This window comes from Cotesia glomerata, linkage group LG5 (assembly GCF_020080835.1).
Source record: "Cotesia glomerata isolate CgM1 linkage group LG5, MPM_Cglom_v2.3, whole genome shotgun sequence".
Lineage (NCBI taxonomy): Eukaryota > Metazoa > Arthropoda > Insecta > Hymenoptera > Braconidae > Cotesia > Cotesia glomerata.
Window position 1 is genome coordinate 5,125,782 of NC_058162.1, and position 19,819 is coordinate 5,145,600.

The 19,819-nt window shown below is 25.6% G+C and overlaps 2 protein-coding genes across 3 annotated transcripts; one reads left to right on the forward strand and one right to left on the reverse strand.

Moving 5' to 3' along the window:
* Positions 1–233: 233 nt before the first annotated feature.
* LOC123264813 (zinc finger protein 287-like) lies at positions 234–4,707 on the reverse strand. Its single transcript, XM_044728315.1, has 3 exons — positions 4,317–4,707; positions 2,844–3,329; positions 234–1,222 (listed from the first exon to the last, which is right to left on the reverse strand). Exons 1-3 carry the CDS (start codon positions 4,423–4,425, stop codon positions 276–278), a joined length of 1,542 nt encoding a protein of 513 aa, XP_044584250.1. The 5' UTR covers positions 4,426–4,707; the 3' UTR covers positions 234–275.
* Positions 4,708–4,883: 176 nt separating this feature from the next.
* On the forward strand, positions 4,884–19,579 carry LOC123264779 (serine-protein kinase ATM). 2 transcript variants are annotated; one of them, XM_044728248.1, is made up of 7 exons: positions 4,884–5,130; positions 5,777–5,923; positions 6,029–6,431; positions 7,974–13,292; positions 15,031–17,262; positions 18,261–18,542; positions 19,109–19,579. In XM_044728248.1, the coding sequence occupies exons 1-7, from the start codon at positions 5,056–5,058 to the stop codon at positions 19,285–19,287; spliced, it is 8,637 nt and encodes a 2,878-aa protein (XP_044584183.1). In that variant the 5' UTR covers positions 4,884–5,055; the 3' UTR covers positions 19,288–19,579. The 2 variants fall into 2 exon arrangements, with proteins under 2 accessions (XP_044584183.1, XP_044584184.1); XM_044728249.1 differs by having other exon boundaries at positions 15,037–17,262.
* Positions 19,580–19,819: the final 240 nt, after the last annotated feature.

The following is a 19,819-nucleotide window of genomic DNA, read 5'->3' on the forward strand; positions in this document are numbered from 1 at the left end:
GGTAACAAGCTATTAATAATAATCAGTTGATCTAGTAACGGTATGAAGCTTACAAATGCAAACTTTATAATTAAAGAGTATTTTAATGAATTAATTTCTCTACGCAAATCTCAAAATTAAATATTTAATAAATTTATAAATTATAAACCAGAAGCTGAAGATCAAATTATCTTGAATTAATTTTATTTTTAATAATAAAATTTATGTTAAACTATTATGAAGTTCAAGTGGAATATTGTTACTAGGCATTTTTATTGAAACCTTTACCTATTAATTTATAATAAATTTCTATGTTTGTGTTGAAAATGCATTATTAATTTTTTCTTTTCTTCAAATGAAATCCCACATTCATTACAAATTACCAAATTAGAATCTATGTGCTTGTTAAGATGTTCATTGAAATCAAACGCAGATAATGCAGTAAAGAGACAAAATTTACATTTGTAAGTGCGTTTGTTACTCGCTTTTTTAGAAACGTTTCTATGATCAGCTTGATGTCGTTTCAAGTGTTCTGGTCGAATAAATTTTAATTTGCATACATTACATTCATATAATTTGTCACCAGTGTGACTTGTTTTGTGTCGTTTTAAACTATACAAGCGATCAAATTTTTCCGGACAAAGATTGCAAGAATATTTTTTTTCTTTAAAGTGAGTAAGTTGGTGCCGTTTTAAGTGATACATTTGAACAAATCCAAGCTGACAAATATCACATTTATAAGGCTTATTACCGGTGTGCCGATTAATATGATTTATAAGATGAGTCTTGCGGAAGAACTCTTTTTTACAATAATCACACTCGAGACTGTTCTCTTTAGTATGACGGCGCATATGGCGTTTCAGATACTGTGGACGAAAGAAACCAAGTTTACAAATTTCACAAATATATTCTGGAGATCCAGTGTGCTTTAACATATGAAAGTCAAGACTTCTTTGATATATAGTTTTAAATGAACACTGAGAACACTTTAATGATTCTCCCGTATGTTTCTTTACGTGTTCCTTTATATGCATTGGTCTGGCTGTCGTATAATTACAGTGAACACATTTGTAGGGCTTTCCATCATGGCGATACATATGAGTTTTTAAAGTGTTTTTATCTGAAGTAGTGAATCCACAATACGCGCAATAAAATGAACGGCAAGAATCTTGCTCTTTTTCAATTAAATTACATGTTCTACAATTCTCGTCATCCTCTGTTGATTTTGGTATTGGTGGCTCTTCTGTAAGCAAAAAAAAAATTTTTTATCATTAGATTGATTTTTTTTTTAAGCGAAACTTTTTTTGAAGTTAAACTTCTTTATTGACGTATGAGAGAAATTTTATAATGTAAAAAAAATCGTCACGATTTTCGGTTAAGCGCCATGTCGTTTTTTTTATAAAAGTTTAACTAGCGACGTAAAGAATAAATCTAGTAAAGATTATTAATTCTAAAAACAAATTAAATAATAATTTAAAAATAAAACAAAACACAATTAGAAAATAAAAATAAGTATACATATGTACATCTTTTTTAATTATTTATTTATTTGTTTCTAATGATTTATTTATTGATTTTGAATTCTATAAAATCATTGTATGTCTACAAGATTCACTGTCATCATATAATCCGATCAAAAACAGTTCCACTGTAAAAAATAGCGCCAAGTCCACGTTCATAAGACTATTATAAGAATAAAATTTTTTTCCTTTACAAAAAGATATAAAATAAAAAAAATAAAAAATACAAGTAACTGATATGATTGTATATGATTTTCGATAATTAAAAAAAAAATTTTGTTGTAAATTTAAAAACGAACTTGGTGTGCGTGGTTACATAATATTTTTTTTTCTTGTAAAATTCGTGAAATCGATCTATTAGGACTTAAAAAAATTTGAATTACACAATGACGCACATCAAATACATTCAAAAAAAATTTTTTTTTTCATTTTTAAATTTACAACAAAATTTTTTTTAATTATCGAAAATCATATACAATCATATCAGTTACTTGGATTTTTTAATTTTTTTATTTTATATTTTTGTAAAGGAAAAAAATTTTGTTCTTATAGTAGTCTTATGAACGTGGACTTGGCGCTATTTTTTACATTCACTGTCATCATATAATTTATTTACTTTAAATAGATAATTTCAATTATTTACTCATAACTTGTATAATTGAGTAAGTTATTAAATATCTGCTTTGAATTATTTTTACTAAGTTATGACATGAAATATGAATATTAAAGTTCGTTATAATATAATGATATAATTTTATGATATAATTATGTTATGATATAATTTTTGTTAACTGATTAACTAATTTTCAAATTAAATAATGGCAGAGTCTAAATAGTGACAACAATGGTAATTACGATGCGATCATAATTGATGAAGTACAATAATTATAATAAGAGCAATGATAAGATTAATTACCCATATTATTTTTATGCATGGCTCTAATACTAAAATAACTTTAATTCAATACGGAAAAAATTTTTTTTCTTAAACCTCATCTACCCAATTTTTGTGAAGTTGTAAATAGTAGATTACACACACATATCGAGGGTTTTCTAACGCAATCACGTATCTCGATTTTTGAAGATGAACGGGTTCTATTGAAAAATCAATAATTAATTATAAATGCGTTACTGAAAAAAAAAAAAAAAAAATATAAACCAAATTAATAATAAATACGATAGTATTTTCAGAAAATACAATTGACAAATATTGTTTTTAGATGAATATTAATTTTTTATAAGCCATTTTTTACCTCATCTTTGAAATTGTCATTTTTGAGATACGAGGTTGCGTTAGAAAACCATCGATATTTTTTTTATTTTATAAAAAACACAAGTACTTACTTCTTAAATCATCGCTTTCAATTTTTATTGGAGTATTATTAAAATTTTTATTTCCAATTTTTATAGGTTTTGTTAAAAATTTAAGCTTCTTTCTGGGTATTGCAATTTTTCTCAGTAAAGTAATGGGTGAATTTTTTTTTTGGACATTTATCTTGGATCCAGTTGTGGTTAAGATTTCTTTATGTGGTTTATCGGACACTTCTTTGACTTCCTTATTCAATAAACAATTTTCAATCATGTTCTTTTCACTGAATTCACTTCTTACCCTTATGGAAAATTGTTTTTGTACATCATTAGTCTTATTGGTTTCAACATTCTCGTTGGATAAATTATTTTGTTCGCTCAACGGATCCTCAGTTTTAACTTTGAAAGATTGAAGTGAATTTAAATTATCGTGACAAATTATTTTTTTTGAAAATAAATTATCATTATTTGAATCTGAATATTTAATTTTTGTATTTTTGGTTTGAAGAATTTTTTTCATTTCTGTAAAAAAAAATTTATGAAAATGTATTAAATATATTATTAATTTTATAAATAATTTATAATATTGTAAATAATACTAAAGTTAGCCGAAATTTATAATTTTTCTATTTTTTTCCATTTATTAAATTGGAGCAAAAAAATATTTTTTAAAGATTACACTTAAAGTTTTTCAAGTTTTTTTCTTATTTTTTTGTAATAATTTTTTTAATAAATAAAATTTTAAAAATTTTTAAATGTCGGCTAACTTAATTTTCATATATTGTTATATAGCACATTTTTTTTATATATAAAGGTAAAATAATATGATAATTATCAAAAATTATAATTAAGTTAGCAGATATTTGATAATTTTTAGAATTTTTTTTTAACAAAGAAATTATGACAAAAAAAATAAGAAAAAAATATTGACATCTAGAAATATTAAAAAATTATAAATGGAATTTTTTAAAAATAATTTTTCAGAAAAAATTTGTTTGTTAAATAAGATTAAAAAGTTATTAAGTGACTGCTAGCTTTAATGTCATTAAAATATAGTACTAAAGTTAGCCAACGATTTTAATTTTTTTTTAATAATTGAATTAGAACAAAAAAAATATTTTTAAAAAATTGCACTTACAGTTTTTAAAGTTATTTACAAATGAAATTTTTTTTTTTATTTTTTTTTATCATTTTTTAACATTAAAGTTAACAGTCACTTAACCATTTTTCAATTTTTTCTAACAAATAGATTTTTTCCAAAAAATTATTTTAAAAAAATTGCATTTTTTATTTTTTTAAATTTCTACATGTCAATTTTTTTTTCTACTTTTTTTTTGTCATAATTTATTTGTTAAAAAAATTCTTAAAATTATCAAATATCTGCTAAATTAATTTTCATTCATTTTTTCAATAAAAAAAAATTCTAAAAATTTTTAAATGTCGGCCAACTTAATTTTTATCATTAAAATAATCTTCTAGTATGTACTTTAGATTAAAAAAAAACATTACCTTTATTGTCTATTGGTTCTATTTTTACAAAAAATAAATCATCCGCAGTATCATTTTCTTCATCACTTAAAAAAATGACATTTCGTCCATTTATGTTTATATTTGACATTTTTACTGTTAAACAATTGGTCTAAACACCGTTTAATTACTTGTTGGATAAAACTTGAGCAACAAGTGTAATAAGAATTCGAATAATATTTAATTATCTAATTTCGACTTGAATTTGGAGTTAAATTACACTAAAACTTGATTTAAAATTAAATTTGTATACTTTTTAAACGTGAGTCACTAAAAAATTTATTGATAATATAAAAAATGACCGCATGATTATTACTTTAACGTCAACATTTTTATTATATTGTTTACACATTTATTAGAGTAATATAAAATATCAAGAATTGTATTATAAATGATAGGCAAAGAAAAGTTTACACCAAATTGAGGTTAATAAATTTATTATAAATTTTTCTGCAGGTATATTTAATTTTAACGTTTGATGAAAAGCGGCTTTAGGCTGCGGCTGCATGAATAGCATGAATGGTACCTTTTTTTACTTCTCGTCAGCTGGTTAGTAAGCTAACCTATTTATCATTTGGATAATCTATAGTTAGTATCAGTCTTAATTGACGTCTTGAAATATAAACAATGTTTTCATACATAAAACGACAGTTATGAATACTTTTTAAATATAAATTAATTTAATTAATAATAAAAAAATTGTTTCTCATCGGAGAGAACAATGACTTCGAATTCACAAAAAATTATACGAATTTTATCTAATCTTGATACTGGTAAATTAAAAATAGACCAAAAGGTAATTATTACATCCACATAATTTATATTTATTAAATAACTTTAAGAAGAACAAAAAAAATTTAATTAACTTTCATCTTTAGTATAAAAAAAACTGCAATTGAAAATAAAATTAATTTTAATGAAAATTAATTTAGCAGATATTTTATAATTTTTTTAACAAATAAATTATGGCAAAAAAAATTTATAAAAAAAACTGGCACTTAGAAATTTTAATAAATTAAAAATGCAATTTTTTGAAAATAATTTTTCTGAAAAAATTATTTTGTTAAAGAAAATTGAAAAATTGTGAAGTGACAGCAAAGTTTAATATCATTAATTTTAACTTCAATTTTTGTTTTCAATTGTCATAGAGGTTAAGCAAAATTATTTTGATAAACTAAAATTGAAATTTCAATAATAAACTACTTTTTTTATAACACTGAAATCAGCTGATATTTGAAAATTTTTTTATTTTTATAAAAAAAAAATTTTTTTTAAAGTTTGCACTTGTAATTTTTGTTAATATCTTGATGTGGAATTCTTTTATTAAAATTTTTTCATATAAATTTAGTTGTTCTAAAAGTAAAAAAAAATTAGCAGATGTCTGTAAGCTTCAGTGTCATTTTTTTAATGATTTTAATGTCAATAATTTAAAAATATTACAGGAAAGTATCAGTGAGCTATTAATTGAACTGGAAGATGAAGCAGCAAGGAAAGAAATCACCGAAAATTCATTTTCGGAAACACACGATGGACATATGAAATTAACATGGCATAGTTTATTTATAAAATGTCATGAATTTGTTTTAAACGTAAGTAAAATTTTAAAATTTAGTAATTTAATGATAAATCTTTTATTAATCGTTTATTCTGTTTGGAATAAATAAATAAATTAATTAAATCTGAAAAACTTTTAGGTGGCAAAAAAGGCGAAAGTTCCTAAAAGCGATATAGTTCAAACTTCTTTTTGTCTTTTGATCTCAGACATCGTACGCTATGCCATCACACCATCAGTAGTATATTTACATCCTAATGATTTCGTAGCGTGTATTGTTCAAGTTCTAGAGAATGAACATTTCGTTCATCTTCATGATACTTATCTACGATTGGCGACTTACGTCGTTTCAAATCGACATTACAGAACTTCATTGTCTTTTGATGACTGGAGAAAATTTTTTAAAATTTTCATTAAAATGTACGATAAGTCATATATAAGTGACCAATGTAATATTTTACAAAATTTAGAGCATACAGTATGTTTTGGATGTTTACAGTGTAATTTACTTCATTTCATTAAGGGGAAAATATTACCTTTCCTCCGTAAGTAATATTTTTTATATAATTATAAACAGTAACTATTTATCATTAATTTTTTTACATTAAAATGTAAAATTTATATTTAATATTCAGTATTTAGTTGAACAATTTTCACTTTTTTTTTTTTATTTTTTAAAGATATTTATTGACATTTTTAAATTTGTACATCAGTTCTTGCTATTGCATTATTGTAAGTGCTATAGTAATTAAATTTATTATACGCTTACAATTCCTCGCGAGTTTTACTTGATTATATCAGATATTGTTTGTTGTTATAAATTTATATAATTTTTACATGTTTAGTAGGGTGGCGCAAAAAAACCGACTATTTTTTTTTTTTGTCTCGAGTGAAAAAATGTCAGTTTTTGATGTTTTAAGAGCCCTCTTCAAAGAACAGCTCAAAAAAAATTTTTAAAAGGTCGCTCCAAATTTTTTTTAAATTTCAAAAATCGAAATTTTTTTTTTTTTTTTAACTTTTTTTCTTGTTACGTCATAATTTTATAGACCAAAAAAAAATAAGTTCCTGAAAGTTTCAGTTCAAAATGTGAATTTTAAAAGGTCGCTCATAATTTTTTTTAAATTTCAGAGTCAAAAAATGCTAATCCAATTAAATAGTCACTAATAAATTGAAAAAAAATTATGAGCGACCTTTTAAAATTCACATTTTGAACTGAAACTTTCAGGAAAACCCTTTTTTTTTGTCTATAATATTATGACCTAACGAGAAATAAAATTAAAAAAAAAAAAAATTTCGATTTTTGGCGATTTTTGAAATTTAAAAAAATTTGAAGTGACCTCTTAAATATTTTTTTTTAAACTGTTCTTGAGAGAGAGCTCTTAAAAACTCAAAAACTAACATTTTTTCACTCGAGATTCAAAAAAAAAAAAATAGTCGGTTTTTTTGCGCTACCCTAATGTTTAGTTATTATTTTATTTTCTTAGGTAAAAAATTTTTATTAAGGAGGTCTTCTGATTTGACACCCTGATTTTTGAACATTTTTTTGTAAAGATACATGAAGAGATAAAACTTTGAACTTTTTACCATTTATTTATAAATATTTGACGAGTATACAGTTAAATTTTTAGCTAAAAACATTTAGTAGAATTAAAGTTATAGTGGTCTGAAGACATTCGCCTCGAAAAAACTTAACGCTCATTTCCTCCATGATATCAACTGATTGGCTTATCTGAAACAAAAAAAAAACCCAGCGGGGTTTTAATCTGTATACTTAAATACACCGAGTGAACTACGATAAAAAAAAAATTTTGAAAATATGATTTTTGACAAACTTTGAAACGAAAAAGTCCGAATTTCATTTCTTTTTTTGTCAACTTTTTGATACAAAAAAATTAAAAGTTTTAAAAAAGTTCTATCTCTTCATTGGTCTTTACAAAAAAATGCTCAAAAATCAGGGCGTCAAACCAGAAAGCCCTCTCAAAAAATCTAAGTAAATATAAGTTATACCTTTAGTTGAACAATTAAAAGAAACAGAAAATATGTTATGCTAAACTTATATTAATAAAAAAATAATTTTTTAATTTCAGTAAAAGTATCAAATGATGTCAGAAAAAATTCAATTCAATTTGGACAACAGGCTCATAAATTATTCTATGCAGTATGCGAGCAAATGGGGTATGAAAATCGTAAAGTATTATGTGAATTTAGTGAAAAAATAATGCCTCGTATGCTTGATGATCAATTGACGGAAGAAAAATGTAAATTAATTATGTTATTTATCACATTGCATCATCCAAACGGTGCTATATCTAGCAATCCAGCTGCTTATGCATCCGAATTATCCAGATGGAAAAGTATCATGATTAACCTTTATACTTACATATTACAAAATATGAAAAGCATAGCAATAACAACGAATTTTAGTACATTAGCCAGTGAAGTTTTTTACCTCATTATGATGGATCATAATTTCTACGAAGAAGAAACAAATTTAAATTACAGTGAATCATCAAGGAGAGTCAAGCGGAGACGTTTATCAATTTTAAAAAAACCAATTGATTTATTTAATATTGAGTATATCAATGATGATGTTATTAGTCAATGGTATGTTGTTGAAATTCTTACAGTTATGGTCAGAAAATATCCTGGTTGTATTTTGAATGGTGATGATTTCATAACATTGATGAAAATACTGAGTAAATTATTTGCTGAAGCGATAAAAAATGAAAAAATAATACACAGCTTATGTGAGATGTGCAAGATATTATTAATGAAGGAAAATATAACGTCTGATGATACAAAATTTATTCAAGAGACTAAAAAATATTGGGAAAAAATTTGGCACACATTATTAAAAATTCTGTGTCTGGAGCAAAATGTTATAGAAGGACATAAATTGTTACAATTAATAATTACTTACGTGGGAATTATTAATGTAAATGAATTTATATGTCTATATATTACTAATCAAATAAGATGGACACCGTCGTCTGTTTATACTTTTTATATCTTTTCACAAAACGCCCACATTCCAGAGTACATAGGAGAAATTCAATCAAGTTCTGGGGAATCAGTTAAAATAAGAATTTTACAATGGATTTTAAAATTCTCATCACACACAACAATAACACCTTTGACTGTAACAGCTGTAAATAATGTTCTTACTAATTTAGTGCTCAAAATATGGTACAAAAAAAATTCTAAAAATTCATTATATGAAAGCGGAATTAGTAATAATATATTTTTGATCGACAGCGAACAAAAATTTATCGATGATATAACAAAATGTTATATCACTGCTGCGTTTGAAATTGACTTGTTTAAGGAAGAGAGTTCTGATTTAAATACCGATTCAACAAAAAAACTTGTAAAGCCTCCGTTTTCTGAAGAAATTTTGGAATCTACTGTAATAAAATTATGCGAGTCAATAAATTTTACTGAAGATATTTTAAGAAATACTGATAATGCAATTTTAAAATTAGCAATTGTTGCTAAATTTACGTCGAATTTATTAGAATTAAATGAATGTATTATAAATCAACCTATCAAAGCATTATTAGATGCGTTAAAACAATCTCTCAGTAGTGTTTATGACTTTATAGCCACTGACAATTTACTCAATCGTGAAAATCACGTTATACCTTTAATAAAAGCATTTATTACACTTTATGAAACTCCATACAATAACATAATTACAAAATTAATTGTAGATCAATGCCCGCAGCAAATTTTAATTGGATTTTTTGATATAATCAACTATGAGAACACTAATGAACCAAACGGATTGGATGAATTGGGAATTAAATACTATGAACATATTTTTAAGCTGCAAGATAGTGTTAAAAAATCACAAAAATATTGCAAGCCACTGAGTTACTCAATTAAAGTATTTGACAATGATGTAATAACAATTGCGGCTCATCATGCTGTTCGAGCATTTATGTGTATGAATACAAACGAAAAAATATCTGAAATTCAAAAAAAAATTCTGGCTAATTTACTTAAAGTTGAAATTTATGCACCGACAGTTGTTGGAAATTTATGGCAGAGTTTGGTATTTTTAAAGAAGCTAATACAATGCAAAAGAAGTTTTTATTCCGATGAATTAATTATTGATTTAACAAAATTTATTAATAAATTATTTCACAAGTGGGAGTACGATCCAAATGCTATTAAAAGTATTTTTGAATTCTTGCCTTTTATTTACGAATATATTTTGGGTGTTGAGACAAGCGTACAGCATATCAATGAAATAATTCTGTACACTCACAATCAATTAAATAATAAATTTGGACCGGGTGTAAGTTTTAGTTTTCTTAATTTTTTAAGTAAAATTATTAAATTAGTTCCTCAGAGGCAATTATCATTAACTGACTCAAAACAACAGACTAAATCTATTGCTGAAATTATTCTTGTTTACTTAAAAAGTCCTTATTATATTGTGCGACTTGAGGCTATAAAAATAATCTACTATATATTTTCTACTCCAGAAATAGATTTGTTGTTAAAAAAAAATATATTTAAGGCTATTAACACAATTCAGTCTAATATATTTATAATTGATAATGATGTGACAGATATTTGGAAGGAAGATGAGTTTATAAATAGAACTACGTCAGCGCTGTATACTTTTGGAAGTATATTACGTGGAAGTGGTTTATATCAATCACAAGTATTAAATTCAATTCTGCGGCTTTATGGCGAAGTTCAAATTTCTATTGATTCTATAAACAAAATTCTGAAAATAGTTATGAAAAATGATCGCGATCGTCTTAAATTAATTGAAATGAATCTTTATTATCTTTTGAGAAAGTGGCTTTTAGAAAAATATTCAACGAAACCATTTCCTTGGGAGTTAACTCAGTCAGAATCGGAGATTGATTTTTACAAACGTTATATGGGAACAATTATTTTATTGAAATTAGAAGAACGTAATTTATCAGCAGTGGAAACTTTGTGTGAGTCAATTGGATATTCTTTTGTCAAAGCTATTGAAAATTGTTTTCCATCTTTAATGACATGGCTATTAGTCTGTTTAAATTTGGATTCTGATAATGATAATTATGAATATGCGAGGGAAATTTTGACACGATTGCGTAATAACAGCGATGAGTTTGAAAATATTAAACAATTTTCACAATTAATTGAAGAAAAAAGTTATGATCTTCTAATAGATTTGATAAGCAGACTTCATGATGAAGATCATTTTCGTAAAATGTTTCAAGTAAATACAGACCGCTTTCCAAGATATAATTTACCTTGTTTAAGTCTTCAAGTATTAGAAAAATGTTTTCAGTATCTCGAATCAAACTTTCCGGTATTTAAAAACAGTTTGATTTATTTCTTGGCTTCAAAAAAGCCAAATATACTGCAAAAAATTTTATTATACCTCTCAAATAATATTTTTGACTTTAATATGATTGAATATAAATTAAAAGCATTTCATCAGTACACTTACTTTTGCAATTATTTAGTACAAAAAATTTCAAGCGCATTTTTCAGTGAAATAGTAATTTTTTTTATCCGAGATGTGTGTTGTACTTTATTAAATTTAATCAAAGAAGAAATAGATTCACTGTCTGAATTAAGCGTGAAGTTTATGTATTTATTTTTACGCAAAATATTACCTTCAAGATCTAAAGAAATAAGCAAAGTATTAAATTTTATAGTAACTAATTTAACTTCAGCGATTCAACAATCGGATAAAATTACTGAAACAGGAATACAAATTCTACGGTTTCTAACAATTGATTCTAATGAAATTCTCAAAGAAGCTATTAGCAAATTAGATGACTTTCCAAGTCATCCATCGTTTGAAGGATTACAAATAAATAATTCTCTTAATAATTCAAGAACGTTAAATCTAAGAAATAAAATAGAAAAATTTTTAGAGTCTAAATATGAACAAACAGCGACTCAAAGTTCTAAAGGTTTATTGATTTTAAAAGAAGAATTATCAAAAAATAAAAATGAATTACTTGAAATGTACAAAGAGTTGGAAAAATTACGTGGCTTTGCTGAAGACTGTACCTCTAGTATTATTCATAGACTTATTTACAGGCTTATTAAGTTAACAGAAAATCAAAATGTAAATGTATCTTTAGATGCTGCTAAGTGTCTCGGTGAATTAGGGCCCGCTGATTTAACAACAATGATTTTGCATCCTGAAGATGATCAGAAACGAGAAAGTGGAGATCCTGCTGAAATGCTTACGTATCAAATAATTATACGACTAGTTGAATTTATAATTGACAGAAATGTCAATTTACGTAAATCAAGTGCTGATGCTTTATACATTGTGTGTGCATCTCCTTGGAGTCATAAAATATTAAAAAAAAACAGTGGAATTAATACGGAAGAACCAATGTTGTTGGCTTATATTCAGCCTTTTTTAACAAAGGATAATAATCAAAACTGCGGTGTATTATTAAACATTGAAAACTGTAAAAAATTTATTAACCCGCAAAACAATTTATGGAAAAGTGACGGAATAAATTCTTATCAAAAATGGCTTATTAATATAACATGCAAAGTATTAAATTGTTTTGATAATTTTTATTCAACAATATTAAAAGCTGTTTGTCAATTAAGTACCGAGTTTTGTGAAACTATTTTACCAAGACTTCTTTATCTAATTATTTATACGAATAATGATTTCGCAGATAATATTTACGACTGTATAAATTGTTTTTTTGAAGACTATTACAATTCTTCAAATAATTTAGAAAATCCTATGACGCCAAATCACAATAATTCAACCAAAATCGACGAATCATTTAGTCATCAATCAGTAAGGTGTATGTTAAACATCGTTAATTTTATAAGAATCCAATTGGATAATAATTTTATATTAAAATTAAATTATCTACATATTGCAAAAGCCGCTCAGTATTGTTCAGCATATTTTACTTCAGTACTTTACGCAGAATTGTACTGTGAAACAATTAAAAAATCAGTTGCTGAGCGACCGGATAATATTTCTACGATTGATTATATTTGTGAAGTTAATTACAATGACGGAAAATCTTTACAAAATATTTTAAGAGATGCTTTCGTTGAAATTGGAGATCCAGATTCGATACACGGTTGTGGATTATCTCACTTAAAAAATTCATCTTCTAGAACTCAACATTACATACATTTACAACAGTGGGATAAAGTTATGATAACGCAAGACGCAGAATTAAGTTTAGGATATAAATCTTCTAATGGTATGGCAAACGCTCTTCGTCACTCAGGCTTTGATTATTTGTTAAATAAATTTATAAGCACTACGAAAAACAATGACAATTTTAATGAGTACGAATATGAAACGGCTTGGCGATTAGCCGATTGGAATTTTTCATCACCTGAACAGCATTATATAATTGAGGGAGATGATTCTTTAAAATCATTTGCAGACAAAGGTAATATAATAGAATATAATCTTATTTGTATCACCATATTTAGTGTTTAACAAAACTTTTACCATTTTACATTTTATAATAATTATTTTTCAACCTTTTTCTTTGGTACACTCTTACTTTCTTATAAGTAAGATAAAAGACCCAGTTATTGACCCTGGCCTAGTTGTTTGATACTTGTAATTTTATTGCAATCAAAAAAGTAAAATGTTCTCAAAAAATTAATTATCTTAAAATTTACAGTTCAAAAATTATATTTATTAATTTTTTAGAGTTGATTTGTTTTTTTTTAATTAAAATAAAGTTGCAAGTGTCAACAACTAGGCCAGTGTCAATAACTGGGTTTTTTATCTTACACACCGCTCTCTATCATAAACTTTATTTTATTGCATCCTCTTAAGGGGAACACCACTGTGACAGCCGAAAAAAAAGGTGATTTTCGAAAATTTTTTTGACAGGAAAAATAAAGGAATTTGGAGATCGGATTTTTTTTTTATTTCATTAAGGGTACATTAAAGATTATTATCCTAAATTTTTATTGAAAAATATTTAATTATTACAAAGTGATCAACAATCTTGTAGAGCACTAGAAAAAATTTCCCACTCCATAGTCGCATCGATAACTCAAAAACGGATCATCTGAAAATAAAAACCCAAATTGCTTTTTAATAAGGATGTAGTTATCGTTGCACGTACGGAATTTTGAACATTTTAATTTTCAAAAAAATTCCGACTGATTGAAAATTTTCTTATTATTTTTACTGTGTTTTTTTTTTTGTTTTAACCCGGCTAAAAAAATCTTTAAAATCTAAATTTTTTAAATTCCATACGTGCAACGATAACTACATCCTTATAGTTTCAAACAGTACAGCGAACATCGGGGTGGCAAAAATATAAATATTACAGAACTTAATGTAAAAAGTGTAAAAGCCAGTTTATAATTTAATATCGAAAATAAGTGATTAGTAGCTGTCACTATAGTAAATAACGACTCTCTCATCTTAAAAAATTACAGTTTCAAAAAGTAAAAATTGCCGTTTCAATATATAGTCCATATACTTTTAAAATATACTTTTTACCAGTCTCAGCAGGTCAATAATTATAGTTTCATTTTTAGCGTTGCGTTTAAAATTTACCATCTTACTTTGTAAATATCGACGTTGCTTGCATTGAAATTTAGTAACTGTAGTTTATATTTTTTACATAGCTTGCGATCATTTTTTAGGTACGAAATGATAAATATCAAAGTCAAAATTTTTAATTATTATACTTTAACATTTTCGACATTCACATAGCGAATATTACTGTTAGAAATAGTATTTTCTTCCATTTAAATAATAAATTGTAGCGTTTAAATGATAAATATTATAAAGTGAATAGTAAAATCACGATTTTACTGTTTGAAATGATAATTTTTAGTCATTACTTATTATAAATCGACTATTATTTATTATAGTTTACTTTTTTCCGTGTAACTTTGTAATAAATATTTTTTAATAAAAATTTAGGGTAATAATCTTTAATGTAACCTTAATAAAATAAAAAAAACCCGATCCTCAAATCCTTTATTTTCCCTGTCAAAAAAATTCTATCGTCACAGTAGTGTTCCCCCTTAACTTAGTTATCTTTACTTTAATCTAAAATATCACACTCTTTACAACTTTTATAACAAATAATAATTTTTATACTACACAAAATTACTAGCTTTACATTTCACTCTAACTCTTATGTTTAATTTCAGACAAAGGTAATAATTATTATTACAATTATCATTATCAAGCGCTTAAATGCTTGCATTCAAATGATAATGTTGTCCTAAAAAATTATATTGATGTCGCAAGAATGAGTATTATTAAATCACTGAGTAACGCAAGTTTAGAATGCAGTCAAACGGTTTATCCAAAATTAGTTCGACTTCAAATGCTTCTTGAGCTTGAAGAATTATCAATATCTACTTCTGATGATTGGGATAACTTGATTGATAATTGGTATAATAAATATTTGCCAAACTTTAATGATTTTATGTATGTTGAGCCGATTTTAGCTCAAAGAATAACAATGTGCAAAATAAAATATTTATCGAGTAATAATAAATCAATTAAAGATGCTTTGATAAAAACATATTTGGAACTATCAAAAATAGCTGAATTACAAGGATATCCACACATTGCGGTTCGTTTATTAATAACATTGTCTAATGAAGATAATTTATCCGATGAAATTAAAAATCAACTTCAGTTTCGAGATGCACTTTTAAGCTGGGTGCGTAATGATCGTGATATTGCTCGATATTTAATGCGGGATTTATTGAATAAAAAACAAAGTTTGAGTTTAAATGCACAAGCTCTAAGAGTTTATGGAAATTGGATGGCTGAAACTAAAACAGAAAATCCTCAAGCTGTTATTGATAATTATTATAAAGAGTCTATTGAAGTTTCTATGAAAATTGATAATAAATCACCAGAAGATGCTGATAATTTAAATTGTACTTATGCAGCTTTAGCTCAATTTGCTGATGCGCAATATCAACAAATAAATACATTTATGAAAACTCCACAATTTGAAAGTTTAAAAGACTGCGCTAAATACGCTCAAAGAACTAATAATTTAAAAACAAATTCTAAAGATACAGATGTTAATAGAGCATTGTCAACTTTGAAGAAACAAAATTCAATAGATGTTGCTGAGTATATAAATATACAAAATGAAAGAAAAATGTATTTAGAATTGACAACAAAGTATTATTTAAAAACATTAGAAACTGGAGAAAGTCATAATTTTTTTATATTTCGTCTTATTTCATTGTGGCTAAAAAACAAAGATAATAATGAATTATATCAATTATTTAATGATCATTTAAATAAAATACCATCATTTAAATTTATTCCGTTGATACCACAGCTTGCACCGCATTTAAGTGATAAAATAGGCGATAAATTTACTAAAACAATTTATGAATTATTAAAAAAATGTGCTAATGAACATCCTCATCATACATTACCGACTTTATTTGCATTAATGAACACCCGTAAAGATTATGATTATTACAAGCCTGGCACTAATGTTATGGGTGAGCCAAATGATCGTGAGCTTGGTGCTAAATTGTTAATATCAGAATTAAGCAAGAGTAATAAATTATCACCGATAATATTAGAGATGAAAAATTTGGCTCTTGCGTTAATAATGCTGGCTTATTTTAAATTTGAAGGACAATTGTCTTCCAATAGCATTCCAAGAGGCCAAAAAATTCTTACTGTTAAAAATTACAACCACTGTATGGTACCTACAATAACATTAGATGTAGATCCGAGTGGAAATTATGATGAGATTGTTAGTATTTATAAATATGAAGATAGTTTTAGAGGTGTTGGTGGAATGAACGCTCCCAAACAAATTGATTGCATTGGTACTGATGGTGTAAGAAGAAAACAACTTGTCAAGGGTAAAGATGATTTAAGACAAGATGCTGTAATGCAACAAGTATTTACGGTAATGAATATGCTTCTTAAAACAAGTAAAGAGTCTAAGCGTCGTAAATTAAATGTTCGGACGTACAAAGTTATTCCTTTATCCCAAAGATCTGGAATTTTGGAATGGTGTGATAATACTGAACCTATTTTTGCTATTCTTAATGGTAAATCTAATCCAAAAACTCTTGGAATGCATGAAAAATATCATCCAAATGATTGGAAAATAGTCCACTGTAGGACTGAAATTAAAAATGTTGCTACTAGTCGGAATAATGTTAAATTACAAACTTATCTTAAATGCTGTAAACATCTTCAGCCTGCATTCCAATACTTTTTTATGGAGAAATTTCCATCTCCTGAGACGTGGTTTGAAAGGCGATTAGCCTATGTTCGCAGTGTAGCGACGAATTCAATGGTTGGATATATACTGGGTCTAGGAGATCGACACTTTAGTAATATTTTACTTGATACAAAAACTGCTGAAGTTATACACATTGATTTTGGTAATTACTATTATTGATAATGTAGATATTAAGGTAGGGTAGAAGTACCGTTTGTGGCCAGTGCACCTTTTTTGGCCACTTTATTTTCAAATTATTTTATAAACGGCTGCCCAATTTTAAAACACAGTAACTACAAAATTTTTATACCTGATTGTTTCTAGTATTGCTGCATTTTTTATAACTTTTAGACCTCAATTTCAAGTATTTTTTCTTAAAAATATTTATATTCAAGTATTTTCTATTCACAAATCAAATTTTTCATCAATTTGGTGGGCAAACTTTTTTTTAATAAGAAAAATTGAAAAAAATTTCTAAATGTTAGTTACTATGTTTTGAAATTGGGCAGCCGTAAATATTTCTATAAGCGCAAGAATTTATGAATTTAATTTGCATAAATGTACTCATTCATAAATTCTATAAAAATTCTACTTGAATAGTTGAATTTTTTACTAATTAACTAAAATATCAAGTGGCCAAAAATGGTCCTAAGATGACCAAAATCGGTACTTCTACCCTAATTATTTACAACTGAGGTCAACCCCATTTTGGGCCATAACTAGGTGAAAAATTAACATTTTCAATTTTTTTTCTGCTTGTTTTTACGACGCATTTATGATAAAAAATGTGAAAGAAAAAAATAAAAAGTTGGATAGTTTTTTTGCCTTTAAAAGTTGGAAAAAATTTTGGCTCTCATGTTTTTGGATAAAATTTCTATTTTATTTTTTTTTTTAAAGTACATAAAAAAACGAAGAATTAAAAAAAAAAGTTGAATATCAAAATTTCCTAAAAAATTCAAAAATTTTTTTGAAAATTTGTTAAAATTGTGATAATCAACTTTTTTTTTTTAAGTTCATTTTTTAATGTATTTTTCAAAAAAAATATATCAATAAAATCAAATAGAAATTTCGTTCAAAAAAATTAAAATTGAAATGGTTGACCACACTTGTAAATATTTATCGATATTAATTGTCTTTATGATTAAAAAAATTTCATTTCAGGTATTGCATTTGAACAAGGAAAAGTTTTGCCAGTACCTGAAACGGTTCCTTTTCGCTTGACTCGAGACATGGAAGCAGCAATGGGAGTTTCGGGCGTTGAAGGTGTCATGCGTAAAAGTAGTGAAGAAACAATGTCAGTGTTACGTAATAGAAAAGACATAATAATCACACTTTTACAAGTTCTTCTTTATGATCCTTTATTTTCTTGGGCAATAACACCTGCTAAAGCATGGGAACTACAGAGTGACAGTCCTGGGCATATTAAGGAGGAAAGCCATTTTGGTAAATTATTTTATAAAACATATCAACGATTTTATTAATAATTTATTTATTTATTTATTTATTTATTTATTTATTAAACGTACGCCAATCGGCATTATACATCAAAGTGAACAAAAAAGAAAATCTAGTGATTTTAAACATTTTCATACAAATGAAATTAGTAGAACAATTAACAGAAAATAGCACATTTAAGCACGGATAAAAAATTCAACTTGACTCAAGATAAAAAATCTTGAACCAAGAAAATAATTTTGAAGAAAATAACACTCTCGAGTCAAGAAGAAAAATTCTTAAATCAAGAAAAGTTTCTTGAACCAAGAATTATATCTTGACTCAAGAATTTTTCCTCTTGACTCAAGAAATTCTCTTTCTTCAAAATGGTGTTCTTGGTTCAAAATTTTTTCTCTCGAGTCAAGTTAAATTTTTTATCAGTGAGTGAATGAAAAGATACGATTTCTAATATTGGACATGAAGGCATTGTAGGATCCACCATAAAAATCCACTTCACCATGCAAAGAATTCAATAATAATTAATATATTAATTTTTTTTTTTTTTTTTCATAAAGGTGATGGCAAACTTAATAAAATTGCCGAGAGAGCTTTATTGAGAATTGAGCAAAAACTGATAGGAACTGAGGAAGGATTGGCTACAAGTATATCAGGTCAAGTTGAACGACTTATTCAAGAGGCGCGAGATCCTGCTAATCTCTCTCGACTTTTTTGTGGTTGGCAGGCGTATTTGTAATTGTTATATTAATATTGATTTTTTATTTTGCATTTTTTTAAAATTAAATTCTTAAATCTAATATAGTAATAAAAATGCGCGTTGGTTTCTATGATAGTCAGCTTTCTAGTAAATTATTAAAATTTGTGTCATGATTTTATGTGATAATGCAAAAATTCAAATACATTAATATAAAGAAGAAAATATCACGACAGATTAAAACGTTAAAAATTTCAGTTTTTCTTTGTTTCTTCTATAAATAAATGATATTGTTTTGTAATTGTTATGCTAATCATTAAAAATTCTTATAAAATTATTTTTCTAAGTTCAAACAATCAAAAAATAGATGTAATTATTTTTATACTTAAATTTAATAATAAATATATCGTCTACTGTTAATAAAAATGATGTTCAGTGTTTTAGGAAATAAAAATTTTCAAACTAAAATTTTTTTAAAATTGTAATTACTATTAAATTAAATGACATATATGCATTAAATCATTGCAATATATTTAAATATACATTAATTTAATTTTATCTGCTCTTAGGATTA

Coding starts and splice junctions, on each gene's coding strand:
- LOC123264813 (XM_044728315.1), bottom strand. CDS start 4,425: ATGTCAAATATAAACATAAATGGACGAAATGTCATTTTTTTAAGTGAT. Junction 3,330..4,316: donor AGAACCAATAGACAATAAAG/GTAATGTTTTTT, acceptor TTTTTTTTACAG/AAATGAAAAAAATTCTTCAA. Junction 1,223..2,843: donor TGAAAGCGATGATTTAAGAA/GTAAGTACTTGT, acceptor TTTTGCTTACAG/AAGAGCCACCAATACCAAAA.
- LOC123264779 (XM_044728248.1), top strand. CDS start 5,056: ATGACTTCGAATTCACAAAAAATTATACGAATTTTATCTAATCTTGAT. Junction 5,131..5,776: donor AATTAAAAATAGACCAAAAG/GTAATTATTACA, acceptor AAAATATTACAG/GAAAGTATCAGTGAGCTATT. Junction 13,293..15,030: donor AAAATCATTTGCAGACAAAG/GTAATATAATAG, acceptor GTTTAATTTCAG/ACAAAGGTAATAATTATTAT.